The sequence below is a fragment of the Saccostrea cucullata genome, unplaced genomic scaffold, assembly GCF_032062105.1.
Source record: "Saccostrea cucullata isolate Sc308-1 unplaced genomic scaffold, CSIRO_AGI_Scuc_v1 ctg2920, whole genome shotgun sequence".
NCBI lineage: Eukaryota > Metazoa > Mollusca > Bivalvia > Ostreida > Ostreidae > Saccostrea > Saccostrea cuccullata.
In genome coordinates this window covers 57,456-77,310 of record NW_026939019.1, presented here as the reverse complement: position 1 = coordinate 77,310, position 19,855 = coordinate 57,456, and the positions used below count along the sequence as shown (strand labels likewise).

The window sequence follows — 19,855 nt, the reverse complement described above, 5'->3', positions numbered from 1 at the left end:
ATTTGTTTCAAATAAAACAAAATAAAAGTTAAAAGATATTTTAATATTTTTAACTATTTCAAAATAATAATTTCGTTTTTTATCATTATCATTTCATTGAATACATGTATATCTTTTACACACCGACTCATTCAAAGCATGCATTAATATAATTGGTCTCCGGAACCACATGTTTTCCCATCATTTCTAAACCGCTGGAAACTTTGCTGTCCAGAAATTTTGTGGAAAAAGTGCTGATATAATTACAGGTAACCTTTCTCTTTGTTTTTAAAACAAGTTATTTTTATAGTATTTGACAGTTTAAAGGTATATTCTATGTTATTTCTAATTAAATTAGGCTCACGGTGCAATGAAGTATCGAGGAAATTCGGTTTTTCCTGCAAAAGAGTTTAAACAATCGCACTTATCGTTAATTCTCCTTTCTTTCTATAACTTTATCTTCTTTTGGCTTTGAAAATTCACGAAAATGTGAGCCCAGTATTGTAATAATTGAATTCTTAATAATGTAAGTTAAAGCTGTCTAAGTATTTTTGGATAGATATTTACTCATCCTTCACAGAATAAGAGTAACGCAGTAGAATAAATCTGCTACATATAGTTTTTTGGCCATTCAATTAAGAAATAAGATATCATTTTCAGAGTGTCATTGGGATATGACATAAGGTTGGGTCGTGTGATCAAATTCTATAACGCCAAAAGGGCGTTTAGACTTGTTATTAAAATGCAACATAATGCACATGTACATCATCATATGACGTCACAGTCAAGACTTTCTAGTATTGTCTCGTGTGGTTTTCCAAACTTCATGTCATTGAAAATTGAATGTCAATATAATTTATATTGTCATATATATAAGGAAAGACATTTGCAAATGTAAATATTCTTTTTTAAAGGTTATTGAAATTTTTGTTGGCAGAATGGCAGAAGAAGCTGAAGCAGATGAGAAGAGAATTTTGGCTCAGTTCAAAAGTGAAAGTGGAGATGTTACAGGAAATGCATTTGATTTACCTTTAAACATCACAGCAGAAAAGCTACAGATGATCTGCAATGCTTTATTGACAAATGTAAGTAATCATCTAAAAGTGAAAGGATTAATATGCCAGGTCATCCATTGCATTGACTGAACACATCTTTATTTTTCTGCTTTAAGGAAGATCCTATCCCTTACTCTTTCTTTGTCAATGACATTGAAGTAACTGACAGTCTGGTGAAGGCACTGGATGATAAAGCCCTAGAGAACACAGAACAGGTCCTGGACATAGTTTACCTCCCTCAGGCTATATTTAGAGTGAGGGCCGTAACAAGGTGCACCAGTACCATCCCGGGACATGCAGAGGCTGTCATTTCTGTATCATTTAGTCCTGATGGACGGTAGGAAATGTTTACTTTTTTTTTTTATATTTATTCATTAATATACTGATTGACTAATAATCACAATGATTTAAATTTTGGAAGAATTTTGATAAGGCAAAAGAACACAACACAATATTTTATGAAAATCTTTGGTTTCATCCTAGTTTGTCTTTCAGGTATTTGGCTAGTGGTTCAGGAGATACAACTGTTCGGTTCTGGGATGTGCAAACAGAAACTCCTCACCATACTTGTAAAGGTCTGATAATTGTTAATCAAATTACTTGAATAAGTAATTTTGTATTCAATTTAATGCTATTTGAATATCATCATTGCATCAAATTTGGTTAAAGTAAGTTTTAGATATCATCTTTTCAGGTCATAAACACTGGGTGTTATGCATAGCTTGGTCACCTGATGGAAAGAAGCTAGCCTCTGGTTGTAAAAACAGTCAAGTAAGTTTTACTGAAAAGAAGTAGTACTTTGTAAGATCTTTTAGCTTTTTTCATTTCAAAGAAAGATTCCTTTACCATTGCCATTTGAGACAAATGTGATACATGTATGTTATTGTTGTTTGTTTATGACAATATTGATGAAAAAAGGAAGTTTCTTTCACATTTTGCCCATCTGAAATTGATTGCATTTTAATTATGAATTAGAAAAACATAAGCTAATTTTTTATGAGTGATGGACATTAAAGTGGCACAGTGAGTCAAAATCATATCGTAGTTTTAAGATATCTGTATTTTACAGAGAAATACTTATGAAATTATGAGTTTTTAGCGAATATATGACAATTAAACTGCAAGAATTGACTGCACAATATAAGTGCCGGAAAAATAAAGGTTGTATCTACCGTTTCGTTGTTTCGGTTATGTCAAAGTCACGCAACTCTTATTTTTAGCTCAAACTTGTAAACAAAATTCAACTGGAGCATGCAAAGGTGAGAAATATGTTCTAAAAACTTTTTTTAAAAGAGTAAATCAAATTTTTTGGTCTTCTTACATTCATTCGTGGATAACTGAGACCATGGTAACTATGGAAACTTATTCAACAATAGGGAGGAAGAAGTACCAGAGTATTTTGCAATATGTTCGTTCTGGGGCAGACAGATATTATTTTTACTTTTATTTTTCCCCCAAAAAATATCATTTTTATGTTCTGAAACATGTAATTTTCTGAAACTGAATACTTTTAGGAATTGAACAAAATTTACAGATGTCATGCGAAAATTCTACATTTGTCAATTTTCCCCTTTGTGCGTCACAGTGCCGCTTTAAAATGTATTTCTTTTAGATATATCTGCTTTCTTTTTATCTACTTTTCAATTTGGGGGAACAGAGGACTGACACTTTTTTGGGGGATTCAAAGAATACCTCTCTATATTTACCTTGAGTATATTTTTAGCTCACCTGAGCCGAAGGCTCAAGTGAGCTTTTCTGATCACATTTTGTCTGTCTGTCCGTCCGTCTGTCAGTCCGTCTGTAAACTTTTCACATTTTCGACTTCTTCTCAAGAATCGCTGGGCCAATTTCAACCAACCTTGCCACAAAGCATCCTTGGGTGAAGGGGATTCAAGTTTATTTAAATGAAGGGCCACGCCCTCATACAAGGGGAGATTATTGGGAATTATTTTAAAAAATTCAGTGGTATGTTTTAAAAATCTTCTTTATCCGGGGGGTAGGGAGGGGCCACAATGGCCGACCAAAGTTTTAAATAGAAATATATAGGAAAATTCTTTAAAAATCTACTTTTCAAGAAAAGCCATCATTGATCATATTTATAGGGAAGCATCCTCAGGTAGTGTAGATTTAAGTTTGTTCAAATCATGACCCCCTGGGATAGGGTGAGGCCACAATGGGTGACCAAAGTTTTACATAGAAATATATAGGAAAATTCTTTTAAAATCTTCTTCTCAAGAATATAGCAAAGCCATGATTTTTCATGACTACTTTTGGATATAAACTTTTCAATACTGGTAATAAACCAATTTTTACTTTTTCCTAGCCACAGTGCTCAGGTGAGCCACTCGGCCCATGGGCCTATTGTTTCATAGGTTGTGTGAGTCACTGTGTCACAACTGTGTGTATTTTAAGCATAAGTATTGACCCTGTTGTAGATTTGTGTATGGGACCCAGATTCAGGCCATCAAAAAGGAAAAACTCTAACTGGACATAAACAGTGGATAACCTGGCTGTCATGGAAACCTTTCCATTTGTAAGATCTTTATTTTGTAAAACATTTAATACATGTATTTCTTTAATCCATGCTTTTATGTCTTTGGAAGCCTTATTTGGATTTTTTTATTCCCTCGTTTTATTTTCTATATATTGTATGAACAGTTATGTGCTGAATTACAAGAATTTGATTAGCTTTTATCAAAACAAACTCTATTGATAATTTGCTTATCTTTATTTTTCAGAGATCCAGAATGCAGATTCCTTGCAAGCAGTTCTAAAGTAAGTTCTTATTTTTAAAAAAATTCTGAATAGGTAAAAAATGTGCAAAAAATATTCTCCAATTTTTAAAAATGGATCAAATCACCATTACTATTTTTAAAAAACAACATTATTTTAAAAGTATATCAAATAAAAATTGTACAATTGAACAAAAGTTTATTTCAATTTTCTCTAATTTAAGTATCATTGATAAATAACAAATGGAATACAGATTTATTACAATTATAACATAAAGCTTGATTTTATGAAATAAAAATTTTGTGAAACTTCATACACCCAAAATGTTCTGTACTGTATACAGTAAAATAGGTTATAACGAAGTCGCTGGGACCTATGAAATCACTTCGCTATATCCGTAATTCATTATAACCATATAAGAAATACATGAAATTCATATAGCTGGGGATCCAAAATGACTTCGCTATATCCGTGTTCGTACTAAATGAGTTTTACTGTACATTCTTTGTTTGTAGGATGGTACTATAAAGATCTGGGACACCCTGCTGAGTCAGTGTCACATTACCCTGTCGGGGCACCTACAGTCAGTGACCTGTATCAAATGGGGAGGGACTGACCTCATTTACTCCGCCTCCCAGGACAGAACCATCAAAGTGTGGAGGGCAGAAGATGTAAGTATAATCTTCATCATTTGTAAAGTCCCATCTTGTGACCAGTTTGAGGTGATAATGGGAGATATAGGGAAGATATGTTTACTTATTTTTATGTTTCCTTTTTAGCTCCCTGACTTGAAGCTCAAGTGGGTTTTTTTAAATCATTTGTTCATCTGTCTGTCTGTAAATGTTTCACATTTTTGACATATTCTTAAGAATCACTGGGCCAATCAAAACCAAACTTGGTACAAAGGATCTTTGAATTAAGGAATTTCAACTTATTTCAATAAAGGACCATGCTGGCCCTCTTGGAATTGAAGATAATAAAGAGAAGACAAAAATAGGTTGCATCTTTAAATAAATCTTATTCATAAGAACCACTGGATTTAAAAAAAAAAAAAACAAAAATAAAATCTTGATTAAAAGACAACAAATCACTGGACCATTAAAGATGGAGGTCATGTTCTAGCTACCTTATAGCCCCAGAAATGTAGCTCTCTGCTTTAGAAAATTCAGACATTTAAAGCAGAGAGTTGTAAATCCAAGGATTGTAAAAGCCTTCAATTTATGCTACCATTTTTTTGGTTGCTTACAGTAGGGAAGTTTAATACAGTTAATTTTCAATAAACCGCCACCTTTTGTAATTTTGAAATCATGGTGGGATAACGAATTTGGAGATGGATTGAATTCCTATTGTTTAGGAAAAAAGAAATAGAGTTACTGTTCTTAGAAATACCGTTTAGTGTCTCTATTCTTATTATTACATGTACATATAAAAACATGTTTCTATATTTGAAAATACTTCAAGTAATTTTTTATTTACACTTTTGCTTCAAAAAAAACATGCAGTTAGGAAATAAAGACAAGTACAAGTGTATGCATGTAAATCTGCACGTCTGAAAAAAAACGTGCTGGGTCGATCGTCGTAATATATTGCCGATAGTAAGTAAAATGAATTATTGAATAAATTAATTGTTTATGGCATCATTGTTAATAAAACGTTCACAATTTATACCGTATAATTATTTTTAAAGCAACTTTTGCATTTTTTAAAGAAGAGATCATTAAAATAATATCGTTATCGGCGTTCTTAAACAACGGCCGCTTTCATGGCGAAGCTGTGACTAAATAATCTTAAGGGCTTATCTAATCACATTTTGTACGTCTGTCTGTCTGTTTGTCTAGCTGTCTTTCTGTCCATCTGTCTGTAAACTTTTCACATTTTCGACTTCTTCTCAAGAACCGCCAGGCCAATTTCAACTAAACTTGCCACAAAGCATCCTTGGGTGAACGGGATTCAAGTTTGTTCAAATGAAGGGCCATGCCCTTATTCAAGGGAAGATAATTGGGAATTAATGAAAATTTGATGACATGTTTTAAAAATCTTTTTCTCAAGAACCACTGTGCAAGGAAAGATGAAACTTATTTGGAAACATCTTCAGGTAGTATAGATTCAAAATTATTCAAGTCATAACCCCAAGGGGGTAGGGCGGGGCCACAATGGCCGACCAAAGTTTTACATAGAAATATGTAGGAAAATTCTTTTAAAATCTTCTTCTCAAGAATAGCAAAGCCATAATTAATCATATTTATATGGAAGCATCCTCAGGTAGTGTACATATGTAGATTCCAGTTTGTTCAAATCTTGAACACGTGGGGTAAGGCAGGGCCAAAATGGCAGACCAAAGTTTTACATAGAAATATATAGGAAAATTCTTTAAAAATCTTCTTCTCAAGAAAAGCAAAGCAATAATTGATGGTATTTTTAGCTCACCTCAACGAAGTTAGGGGAGCTTATGTAATACCCTCGGCGTCGGCGTCGGTGTCGGCGTCGGTGTCGGCGTCCCGGGTTAAGGTTAAGTTTTTTGGAGCAGTTTTCTTTTTAACTACTTCTATGTCCTATATGGATTAGACTTGCATGGAGGATGGTTCTAGTGTGTTTCATTGCACCATTCAAAGTTTCAGATGCTGCAATTTCAGCAAAGGAACGACCAGGTTAATGTTTTGGGAGCAGGTTAACATTTTTGGTGCAGTTTTTGGTGTAGGTTTCATTTCCAAGTAACTAAAAGCCCTATGTTGACCAAACTTGCATGGATAATACATCTAAGAATGCATACTATTGGGCTCGCTTCGGATGCTGAATCTGACCTACATTTTCCAGTTGAGTGAACAGGTTAAAGTTTTTGGTGCAGGTTTCATTTCCAAGTAACTATAAGACCTATGTTGACCAAACTTGCATGGATGATACATCTAAGGAAACATACTATTGGGCTTGCTTCGGATGCTGAATCTGACCTACATTTTCCAGTTGAGTGAACAGGTTAAAGTTTTTGGTGCAGGTTTCATTTCCAAGTAACAATAAGACCTATGTTGACCAAACTTGCATGGATGATACATCTAAGGATGCATACTATTGGGCTTGCTTCGGATGCTGAATCAGACCTACTTTTCTGGTTGAGTGAACAGGTTAAAGTTTTTGGTGCAGGTTTCATTTCCAAGTAACTATAAGACCTATGTTGACCAAACTTGCATGGATGATACATCTAAGGATGCATACTACCAGGCTTGCTTCGGATGCTGAATCTGACCTACATTTTCCGGTTGAGTGAATAGGTTAAAGTTAATGCATGATTCATTTCCAAGTATCTACGATTCTTTAATGACCAAACTTGCATGGATGATACATCTAAGGATGCATACTACCAGGCTTGCTTCAGATGCTGAATCTGACCTACTTTTTGTGGATTAGTGAAAATGTTAGTTATTGATGCATGTTTCATTTCCAATTAACTATGAGCCCTATAATGAGCAAACTTGCATGGATTATAGATCTTAGGATGCAAACTAATGAACTTGCTTCGGATGCTAAATTCGACATGCATTTTTCATATAATAGACCAGGTAAAAGTTATGGGTGTAAGTTTAATACCAAAAGACTATAAGGCTTACATTACATTGTATAAACTAAACTTGCACAAACGTTGCATCAAGAGATGAAAACTCTCAAATTTGCTTCAGATTCTGGATTTTGATTACATTTCATGAAGAAGAACTAGTTTAAATTTTTTATGTAGGTCTATTCAAAGTATCAGATCAAAATTGCTTAAATATTTTCATTTTTGGAATGTACACTTTTTGTTGGTTAATTGTGTGACTTTGCCTTTCTTAAAGACAACATTCGTTGAGGTGAGCTCTGTGATTACCTATGGTTTTCTTTAGCTCACCTGAGCCAAAGGCTCAAGTGAGCTTATCTGATCACAATTTGTCCGTTGTCTGTCGTTGTCATTGTTGTTGTTGTAAACTTTTCACATTTTCATCTTCTTCTCAAGAACCACTGGGCCAATTTCAACCAAACTTGGCACAAAGTATTCTTGGGTGAATAGGATTCAAGTTTGTTCAAATGAAGGGCCACGCCCTTTTCCAAGGGAAGATGATAATGAATTTGTTAAGAATAAATGGCAATTTTAAAAAATGTTCTTCTCCAGAACCACTGGGCCAGGAAAAATGAAATTCATATAAAAGCATCATCAGGTAGTGTAGATTCAAGTTTGTTCAAATCACGATCCCCGGGGCAGGGGTGGGGCCAAAATGGCTGACCCAAGTTTTACATAGGAATATATAAGAAATATCTTTAATAATCCTTCTCCAGAACCACTGGGCCAGGAAAGATGAAACTCATGTGGAATTATCCTCAGGTAATGTAGATTCAGGTTTGTTCAAATCATGACCCCAGGGACAAGGGTGGGGCCAAAATGGCCGACCCTAGTTTTACATATGTAGGAAAAATCTTTAAGAAATCTTCTCCAGTACCACTAGGCCAGGAAAGATAAAATTCATGTGGAATCATCCTCAGGTAGTGGAGATTCAAGTTTGTTCAAATCATGAGCCCCGGGGCAAGGGTGGGGCCAAAATGGCCGACCCTAGTTTTACATAGGAATATGTAGGAAAAATCTTTAAAAAATCTTCTCCTCCAGAACCACTGGTCCAGGAAAGATGAAACTTATGTGGAATCATCCTCAGTTAGTGTAGATTCAAATTTGTTCAAATCATGACCCCCGGGGCAAGGGTGGGGCCAAAATGGCCGACCCTAGTTTTACATAGGATTATATAGGAAAAATCTTTAAAAATTTTCTTCTCCAGCACCACTGGGCCAGGAAAGATGAAACTCATGTGGAATCATCCTCAGGTAGTGTAGATTCAAATTTTTTCTAATCATGACCCCCGGGGCAAGGGTGGGGCCAAAATGGCTGACCCAAGTTTTACATAGGAATATATTAGAAATATCTTTAATAATCCTTCTCCAGAACCACTGGGCCAGGAAAGATGAAACTCATGTGGAATTATCATCAGGTAGTGTAGATTCATGTTTGTTCAAATCATGACCCCAGGGGCAAGGGTGGGGCCAAAATGGCCGACCCTAGTTTTACATATGTAGGAAAAATCTTTAAGAAATCTTCTCCAGTACCACTAGGCCAGGAAAGATAAAATTCATGTGGAATCATCCTCAGGTAGTGGAGATTCAAGTTTGTTCAAATCATGAGCCCCGGGGCAAGGGTGGGGCCAAAATGGCCGACCCTAGTTTTACATAGGAATATGTAGGAAAAATCTTTAAAAAATCTTCTCCTCCAGAACCACTGGTCCAGGAAAGATGAAACTTATGTGGAATCATCCTCAGTTAGTGTAGATTCAAATTTGTTCAAATCATGACCCCCGGGGCAAGGGTGGGGCCAAAATGGCCGACCCTAGTTTTACATAGGAATATATAGGAAAAATCTTTAAAAATTTTCTTCTCCAGCACCACTGGGCCAGGAAAGATGAAACTCATGTGGAATCATCCTCAGGTAGTGTAGATTCAAATTTTTTCAAATCATGACCCCCGGGGCAAGGGTGGGGCCAAAATGGCCGACCCTAATTTTACTATACAATTATAGCCTTTTGATGAGGTCGATCCCTCGATATATAGACCTTAGAGAAAGCATATCGACCGAGCACGAAGTAGGATTTATATGTATTATATTCAGTATTATAATACTGAATACCTTCTTATACAAGGCATTGTTATGTCATTGCATTATGACGTCACAGTAATGAAAACCAGCTACAATATCTGTTTTTAGAAACATCCAGTCTATAAAGAGTATTGTGACGTCAGCTCTATTGTTGCTTCACAATGAACGTTTCCAAATTTAGAAACAGCAGGTTTATAAATTCTTAAAATAGAAATATCCAGTCTGTAACACTTTTTATACTTGATCATGTGATCCAGTTTGAGCCAATCCGATAGTTGGAACAATACAGAAAAATAATAAATAGGAATATATAGGAAAAATCTTTAAAAATCTTCTCCTCCAGCACCACTGGGCCAGGAAAGATGAAACTCATGTGGAATCCTCCTCAGGTAGTGTAAATTCAAGTTTATTGAAATCATGACCCCCGGGGCAAGGATGGGGCCAAAATGGCTGACCCAAGTTTTACATAGTGATATATAGGGAAACCGTTTAAAATCTTCTTTTGAAGTACTTCAAAGCTTTGATTAGTGATATTTATATGGAATCATCCTACAATGTAAGGTAGTGTAGATTCCATTTTGTTCAAATGATGAATGCCTGGAGGGGGGGGGAGTAAATTCAAGCTTGATGAGCTCAGGTGAGCGCTGTGGCCCCTGGGCCTCTTGTTTTTTTTTTTTATTTTAACTTTCACATTTATATCAAACAAGTGCATGTATATACAAAAGTATGTTCATAAATATATCTTCCTTCAAGTATCTATCATAGATAGCATAAACAAGTATTAAATTTACAAAAGGACATTCCCATACACAAGTTCACATTTAATTAAACACATGTGAAAGTTGTTTTAATATAGGATAGAAAAAGGAGAAGAAGAAAGAGAGAGGGAGAGAGAAAAGAACATTAAAAAGAGAAAATCAAAACAAAAAATTTATAGGGAGCATAGTGTTGGGGTTTTTTTTTCTTTACATTAAGGGGGGTGTAAAGATTAAAATTAGTTTCTTGAAAAAAATTCATAAATACATATGTATATGTAGACTTCTACAAAAGAATCAGATCATATCACAGATGCTCTGCCAGTTATTCTCATACTCTGTATATTTACATTGTTTCAAAAGTAAAAATTTTCAATCAAGAATCTTTCAACAATAATTGTTTTTAAAGTCATTATACTTAAAACAGAAGGATTTGTATATTAGTCGAAAAAATAAAATTCTTAGTTATCAGTGTCATCACATTTTGCACTTTATGGACATCCTTATTCTTATGTTTGCCAAATATTTATATGGAAGCATCCTCAGGTAGTGTAGATTCAAGTTTGTTCAAATCATGACCCCTGGGGGTAGGGTGGGGCCACAATGGCTGACCAAATTTTTACATAGAAATATAGAGGAAAAATCTTCTCAAGAATAGAAAAGCTATAATTGATCATATTTTTAATGAAGCATCCTTAGGTAGTGTAGATTCAGTGTTTTTTTTCCTTATATAACTGGTACCGATAGACGGCACCATTCCCAATACCAACAAGAGGCCCATGGGCCACATCTCTCACCTGAGCACTAAAGTAGGAAAAAGTAGATAATGGCTTTTAAACATAGTCTTATGACCAATCATGGATTTGCTAATTTTAAGAAAATGATTTTATAAGAATTTTCCTATATATTTCTATGTAAAACTTTGGTCGTCTAATATGGCCCCTGGGGGTCATGGTTTGAACAAACTTGAATCTTCACTACCTGAGGATGCTTCCATATAAATTTGATGAATTATGGCTTTGTCATTCTTGAGAAGAAGATTTTTAAAGAATTTTCCTATATATATCTATGTAAAACTTTGGTCAGACATTTTGGCCCCGCCCTACCAACGGGGGTCATGAATTTAACAAATTTGAATCAACACTGCCTGAGCATACTTCCATATAAATATGATCAATTATGGCTTTGCCATTCTTGAGAAGAAGATTTTTAAAGAATTTTCATACATATTTCTATGTAAAACTTTGGTCGGCCATTTTGGCCACACACTACCCCCGGGGATCATGATTTGAACAAACTTGAATCTACACTACCTGAGGATATTTCCTCATAAGTTTCATTTTTCCTGGCACAGTGGTTCTTGAGAAGAAGATTTTTAAAAAATGCCATTAATTTTTCACTAATTCGTAATTATCTCCCCTTTGAAAGGGCATGGCCCTTCATTTGAACAAACTAGAATCCCCTTCACCCAAGGATACTTTGTGGCAAGTTTGGTTGAAATTGGCCCAGCGGTTCTTGAGAAGAAGTCGAAAATGTGAAAATTTTACGGACAGACGGACAGACAGACGGACGCCGGACAAAAAGTGATCAGAAAAGTTCACTTGAGCTTAGGGCTGGGACGATACTGAACTTAGTCGATCCGATACACATCACGATACCTTAGGTACGATACGATACATATCACGATACATTTAAAACCAAATAAAACTAGATAATTTTTTAGAACATTTAATTTTGAACAAAACAGTGTGTGAAAATAAACTAATTTAACAAATGAACTGGGAATTAGAGTTTCTTGACTCAAATTGACTGTTGTTCGTGCCCCGTCTTTCTAATATACCGGGAGTCCCAAATTGTCCCAGACACCCGATTTACTGCCAATTGGTTTCGTTTATTTGATGTAATCTGGCGTGTCGAACATCATTTTGACGCTAATATTTAGAATTCTGTATCAGCAAGACGTTTGTACTATATTTGTGTTTGTTTAAACGTCTTGATGATACAGACTAAAGGACTTAAAATTTTGAATTCTAAAGCCCGTAAAATTTTGGAAATTAAAAAAAAGTGCGGAAAGGTATCGTGATACTTAATTATATGAATCGATCCGTAGATCGTCAAAGTGAATACTGCGATGCATCGGTGCACCGGTGGATCGTCCCACTCCTACTTGAGCTTTCAGCTCAGGTGAGCTAAAAATGTTAATTTTTCCAAATTTTGTGACCTAAAATTCCCAATTTAACTGTGAATCAACAGACTACTACGACATCATACCAGGATATTCATTTTTAAATGAAACATTGTACAAGTTGACTTCTTGTTTCACTTCCGCTTAAATCGAAAGCAAAGAAAGTTGTTATTTGGCGTGTAAACAGCGAAGTGTCATACATTTTGACAATTTGAAAGCATGAAAATGTGAAAATGTGAAAATTTGAAAACATAGGACATTGATAAAAGAATCAATAAGTACTCCCTGCTTATTCTTTAAGGACGTTCGATCCTGATTTTTGAGCGTATTTTGCGTATGTCCATTATTTATAAGATTAAGCATCATTTTTAGGTTTTAACAATAAAAATGAATTCTGCAGTTCAAATTTTACTATACCTAATGAAAAAACTGCGATTAAATTCCATTCAAGTAGAATTAAGCTAGGGACTACTGTATACAGGGAAATTTTCGCCCCTGTTTTATTTTCGCCTCTTTCGCCATACCCTCATTTGGGCGAATTTAAAACGGGGCGAAATCAAATAATACAGTATAATTTCTTAAACAAAACTATGACAGGGCAAATTTAAAACGGGGCAAAACTATTTGCAAGTGTGAAAGGGCGAAAATAAGACTGGGCGAAAATAACCCTGTATACAGTATATTTCATGGCGGAAGGTTTTTTAGACGAAAATGATTAGTTTTTCTATTTTAACCTATAACTGTTCTGTTAATTTTGGATTCCTAATTTTCTATCCTAGTTGCACACAAAGTTGTTTTTTGCAGTGAAATGTGTTATGCTGCTTTTGAAATATCTATTGAATTATTTTTAATGAATTCTTACAACAAAGTTTGACAAATATAGTCAATATATTCTGAAAATCTGTCAAAAAAGTGAGCCAATTTTAACGTAAAATTGACACTTTTTTAGTAATATCTAATAATTTTCATCATATACCCCCACTTTTGATATTCTATTCTTTATATTCAAGATAAATTTGACCTATTTGCTTAAAATCAGAAAAAGTTTAAGACTTTAAAATACTTTTCTTGCTTATCAAATTTTCAATGCCAAAAAAATCACTTTTTGTTAGTGCAGAAAGGTCAAATAATTGATTATGCGAAGCAATTTGAAACTTTTTCTTAGACACAATTTTTAAGTTTCTTTTTTAAAACAAACTTAGAGTTTATTTTGTTTCATGCTTTAATTGGATAAAAATATTTGAGAGAAAACGTCACAAATTTAATTTTTAATTAAGACACAAATTTCAGTGCAAGAAGGTAATATTAAATGTACTGTAGCGCAAAAAAAAGCGTATTGACCCCCACTTTTTGATTTGAATTTTAATTAAGCTTCGTATGTACAAACTAAAAATATACTTGGCAAAAAAGTTTAAGACTTTAAACATCAGGATCGAACGTCGTTAAAACACGTATTTATGGTTAATTAAGTTGGAATAAGTGCAAAATACGTTTTATTTCATTAAATGAGACACAATTCTCATTGTTTTTCTTCGATGTTATTTTTCCCAACTGAACTGGTACTTGACCCTTTCCCAATGGGTGGAAAAAAAAATCGCTGAGATTCAAGTTTGTTCAAATCATGGCCCCCGTGGGTAGGGCAGGGCAACAATGACCGAACAAAGTTTTACATAGAAATATAAAATATAAATTTTTTAGAAATCTTCTTCTCAAGAATAGTAATGCCATAATTGATCATATTTATATGGAAGCATCCTCAGGTAGTGGAGATTCAAGTTTGTTAAAATCATGACCCCTGGTGGTAGGGCGGGGGCAAAATGGCCGACCAAAGTTTTTCATAGAAATATAGAGGAAAATTCCTTTAAAAAACTTCTTCTCAAGAATAGAAAAGCTAATATGTTAGACGGTGTGACCGTTAGTGAGGGCGGAGTCATGAAGAGAAAAATGCTACGTTTTATTGTTTAATGATAAATCAGCTGATTAGTTATATTCTGAAATTGTCAGAGCATAGACTTAAAAGAAAAGGGTTCGCTTCATGCATGTCTATGTTCAGTGTCAGAAAATCATAACAAAGAACTCATTTCTCTTGAAAAAAAAAACCTTCCCATCTCTTACATGTACCTCATTACTTTTCAATCAAATAATGCAATTTAATGGCTTAAAAAATGTGAGCACTACAAAATTTCATCATGAGATGAATGGTTGTCTAGCCACAACACTTAAAGTCAAAGAACGTTGAGGGAAAAAAGAGGGACATGCATTGGACCACTAATGGATTTAACATACTGGGCCCAAGAAATGTGAGATGCCTCGGTCCAACGGCACCTCAAACTTTAATAGTTATACCCGTAACGGTAAACTTGTTTCAAAATATGGATATATCCAACAATAATAAATTCATAAACATGCATTTTCTGAGCATCAATTGAATTCCTTTTCTTTCACTACTTGATTTATATGTTTATTTAACAACACTTATCTAACACCTCAAGTCATTTCTCAACTGTTATTACTCCCATAACATACATGATAGTTATGACATCATCTAAAGTAAGAACAATATTGTCATGACCAGATCAGGGGCCCGTTTCATCAAAGGTCGTAGATTTAAGCCTTAACTTAGGCGTACTTCCGGGGCTTACGCCAAAATTTAGTTGGGCGTAATTCGCGTTTCACCAAGTGGCGTAAGTCTAGTCGTTAAAGATACGCTTAGTCGCAGGACTAAGTCCTTGACAACGCAGCATTGCGCAGGCGCAAAAACATAAACACTGTCCACTGCGTTCAAACATATAAATATGTAATATTGTAGCACGTCAAAGTACAGAATAATACAAATTATAGATAAATGAATACTTGCACTGATTGAAACATGCATAGATTGAAAGGGTTATGTAGGAGACATGCATCTCTAAGAAATCGATTTTAGGTTTGTTTTTTTTTTTTTTTTTTTTTTACAATCTTTCAGTGAAAAAAGTCATAAATTGAAAGAAAGAAAATGATTGTACATGTGCATGTATATCTGAATTAAGCTAAACTTTTTATTTTGGAATTTTAATTACAGCCCTCCCCCTTTCCGAAATTGAAACAGGTTAATGCCTTTGCATTTGATAATACATGTCATAATTCGATACATACCGACTCTACTGATAAAATACTAATAATTAAGTTTGAGACAGTATAAGATTTTTTTTTAATTATTTTTATAAGAAATGTGTAGTTGCAGGCAAAAATAATGTATAAAATAATAAACATGCAAACAGTTTACATATGTAAACTTATTGATATAATTTTTTTTTAATTAATTTTATAAGAATGTATACTTGCAAGCAAAAATAATGTATAAAAAGTTTATATATGTGCACACATTGAATCAAGAAATAAATTTTACAAATCTATTACTAAGGTACACGTAAGACAATCCTTTCTAAGTCTATTAATTCAAATGATTCATTATAATTGATTATTAATTAAAATGACACAAAGTTTCATAAACAATTTCGAATACTAGACTGCATGTCCATAAAAATATAGACAAAAATTCTTTACTATCCGCAGCTTAAATTTGATATACCGCTTTTCAAGTACACACAGAGAGAGAGAGAGAGAGAGAGAAGAGAGAGGAGAGAGAGAGAGTAATTTGAAAAAAGAATGACTATAAAGGTATTCTTACATAAATTCTCTGCTTTTTTATCTCTGTCTTTAAAATTAAGTTACAGTTAGTCTTTATTTTGTTTTTCATTTTAAAAAATGTAAATTATGCAGGAAATTAAAAAAATGTATATTTTTATCCTATATGTGCTTTTTATGCGCTCAGATTATCAGAGATGATGTAAGACTTACCCGGTACTCTATCAGACGAAACCGTGAAAAATAAAGAAAGATGTCTTCCGCATCAATGTTTGTCTGAGAAAAAATATTTTAAGGAAAAATTCATTTCTTGAACTGTGTAATTATCACCGTATTACATCGATATAATAAAAGTAATATTTTCCCCATTTAAAAATCTGTTACAGTCTATGATACTCCCTGCGGATTGCGTTTTAGATTCACTGGGGATTTTACTTTTCCCAGATACCTAGAGAAATAATTGAACTCGCCAATATTTCTGTACATTAAAAGTTGAATAATCTGCAAATTCGGGAGGTTCTGGACACTCTCTCCCATCCCCTCGAGATCCACACATGTGGACGAAGAGTAAATAAGAAATGGACTCTTCGAACATGAAAAAAAACCTACAGTTGTTTTTGAATTTATGATGTATTATTTTTTCTATAAGTTAAATATAGAAAATTACCAGAAAGAGGATGATTGTACCTAATTTTTAAACCAATGCCCCCCTCCCCAAGAAAAAATATGTTGTGGAAAATATTTTTTTAATCAAAAAAGACAATTTTGATGAATCTCCTGCCTCCCTTACGAATATAATGACAGTATACACATTTTAAGTATGTAAAACCCAAAATATGAGTCCGACCAAAAAGCAAAATAAGTCACAATTGCAATATTTAATAAAGATTCTGTGAAATCGCAAATAAATTTCATTCAGTGGTGAGAGAGGAGCTGTGAATGAGAGATGGGCACCCAAAAGCGAATAGACGGACAGACTGACAAGAAGCGGGGGTATAAATATAGTTATTTGTGTAGTCACTGAACTCGATTTACAGTATCTTATACAAAACAATACAACAATTAAAACGAAAGAAATGGTTGTCGAAGAAATCTCAAACAAGAAAATCTTTTCTTCTGAGAAGAATTCTATTAAAATATGAAGTACGTTATTGCTTCAATCAACTGAAATGGTTGTAACAGCCCCCCCCCTCCCCCTCACTCACTTCATAGTATGTATAATTAAATAATGCAATGTTTGTATTTTAAAAACTTCTTAGAACCGAACTTTTTCTTTAGAACTCGCTAAATTGTTTAAAAATGAATAAAATTGCTTAATTTTAACTTTACGCCCGAACTTACGCCTACCCTTGAGTAGACGTAAAAGTTTGGCCTAAATTTAGTCAGGCGTAACGATGCACTCTTTACTTCGTGCTAGTCCCGACTTTACGCCGGCGTAGCACTACGACTGGGCGTACGACCTTTGATGAAACGGGCCCCTGAAGAGGAACTTGGGACTCAAACTACACTGCAGACAGATGATCTAGCTACTTCCTGGATGAACCAAGTCTTCTGACAAACATGTTACTATCACACAAGGGTTAAAAATATAACAGCATCAAAATTTTTATTTAAAAAATATTTGGAAACTAAAGGATTCATGATCATTATCAGGGACATTTAATACTATGTCCCTGTTGTGATATATCTTTTTTTCTTTTTATTTATTTCTTTTTATTTTGCATCAATTGGAAACCCATTAATTATAACTTTGAAGTCATATCACTTTGTGGATATTTAATATGCATTTACTTTAAGATGTACCCGGTATGCATGGAGACTGAACAATTGTCTCTCCAGACTGTGCATCATACATTGTTTAACTTTTCCCCCTGCTTTAATTTTGACATATATGTGTAATTCCAATTGTCCAAAAAAAAAAAAAAAACTTTTTAAATTTTTAAAATACATACATCGTATTAGATTTTTCTTTTGAGAGTGATCTTTATAATAAACTGATATTTTGTCATATGACAACTTCGTAAAATAAAATATTAATTCTTAAAAAGTCACAACAAAAACGATACTTCCATCTGCTATATTAATAGATAATAATGTATTCATGTACAAGTAGATATTCATAAACAATCTGGATACCTTACAAAAAAAATAAAATAAAAAAAAGGAAAAAAAGAAGAAGAAAATCAACACACTCTGATTGAGTCCCCTGTTAGACTTTTCACAATGTATTGTATTTTAATTGCCATTCTCTGTAACCACTTAAACTTCGTTGCCACGCATGGTCACCGATTTTGATGAAACTTCACCCATGCTTAGTACTTGACACCAGAAACAAATATCAAACAAAATTTCGTTGCTAAGTGTCTCGGTTGCTATGGCAACAGCCGGAAAAGTTTGAAAAATCGAGATTTTCAGCCACTTTAAATCCTGACTGTGGCTTAATAAAAACTAGAAAAAGCAAACAAACCATTCTAACAAAAACATGACACCTTGATGTCACTTATACTGTGAAGAAACTGTTAAGAATATATCTCTAAGTAAGTGGTAAACAAGGGTACATTTGGAATACATTTAAAATGCTGAAATATGCTGAAAAACACTCCATATTCACTAATGGTAGGTGTTACATGCTAAAACTCAATCATTGACTTAAGAAAAACAATGAAAATGTTTGACCTTAAGTATATAAGTATAAGCAATATTATTCTAAAAATAACTTTTATGGTTGCCATGGTAACACAGTGTAACCATGCAAAACCAGTAACGAAGATTGGGTTAATGCTACTGTCTTGAGGGAAAACATGAAAATTCAAGACTGGCAAATATGCATCCTTAGGACCTTGCAACACCAAAACCATAAGAAAAATTGGGTATAATTGCTACTTTGTAGTGTTACCATGGAAACAAAGTACCAGTGCTTAAAAGTGATTTTTTTTTCCGCTGCATTAAGAATTAAATTGCCATTTAATCAAGAAACAAACTAAAGAGCTTAGCTTGAATAGTCTTATCTGTTAGAACTGAATTTAAATATCATATATTGATAAAATTTGATGAATAAAACAGCACTGTTGCTATGGTTACCAAGAAGGGAAAATGTTCGATTTTTTTAACTTTATATCAATATTAAACCCTGTGTGCCAACTTCTTGCATCCACTTAGAGATTGGATGATAGTCAAAATTAAAAGTCAAGTTAGCTGTTAATAAATATCAATCATAAAAGTTTTGGGAATCTACATTTAAGGGTACGTATCCAAGGAAACAAAATATTTTTCAGGTTTTTAAGCATATATTTTCTGCTTATTTCCATAGCAACGCTCTATTTAAAGAATCCAATCTGAATTTTTTGAAATGGGAAAATTTGGAGCACACCAACATCTTATAAAATTGATCAGTAGTTATGAGGAAATGTGCTTTTTTTAAAAGATAGGATCATATTTGAACACACATACTTTGAAGGCTCTCTGGGGCATAAATACCTTGGCAACCATTGCCAACCAAAATGAAATATCATATTTTTTCTTGGTATGTGTTTCAAGGCTCTTTTTTCTTTTATTTGGTAACATTTCATCCTATAATTGCTTTTCATTTTTACGAGTATGACTTCATAAAATTCAATTAATATTATTTTTACTTTTGAATACTTTGTTACCATAGTAACGTATGTAATAGTTGATTTACCAAACATGTTTATCATGCATATGAGACTTTTTACCTTAAACCTTTGGAAACAGTCATTAACAATTGTTTGCTTTGCCGCAAATGTTAACTATGGGGCTCTAAACATGTTAAAAAATGCCATTTTTCGAACTTTAAGACATGTTGCCATGGTTACTATAAAACATAGCAACCAAATTTTGC

At 33.6% G+C, this 19,855-nt stretch overlaps 1 protein-coding gene across 1 annotated transcript in view; it reads left to right on the top strand.

Annotated features, from left to right (window-relative positions):
* Positions 1-160: 160 nt before the first annotated feature.
* Positions 161-19,855, top strand: part of LOC134252128 (notchless protein homolog 1-like) — a 74,387-nt gene continuing 54,692 nt past the window's right edge. The window contains exons 1-8 of the mRNA XM_062734565.1: positions 161-248; positions 917-1,064; positions 1,151-1,371; positions 1,530-1,609; positions 1,729-1,805; positions 3,470-3,567; positions 3,773-3,809; positions 4,283-4,438. Coding sequence (XP_062590549.1) covers positions 918-1,064; positions 1,151-1,371; positions 1,530-1,609; positions 1,729-1,805; positions 3,470-3,567; positions 3,773-3,809; positions 4,283-4,438 — 816 coding nt within the window. The 5' untranslated portion in view covers positions 161-248; position 917. The remainder of the gene's footprint in view (positions 249-916; positions 1,065-1,150; positions 1,372-1,529; positions 1,610-1,728; positions 1,806-3,469; positions 3,568-3,772; positions 3,810-4,282; positions 4,439-19,855) is intronic.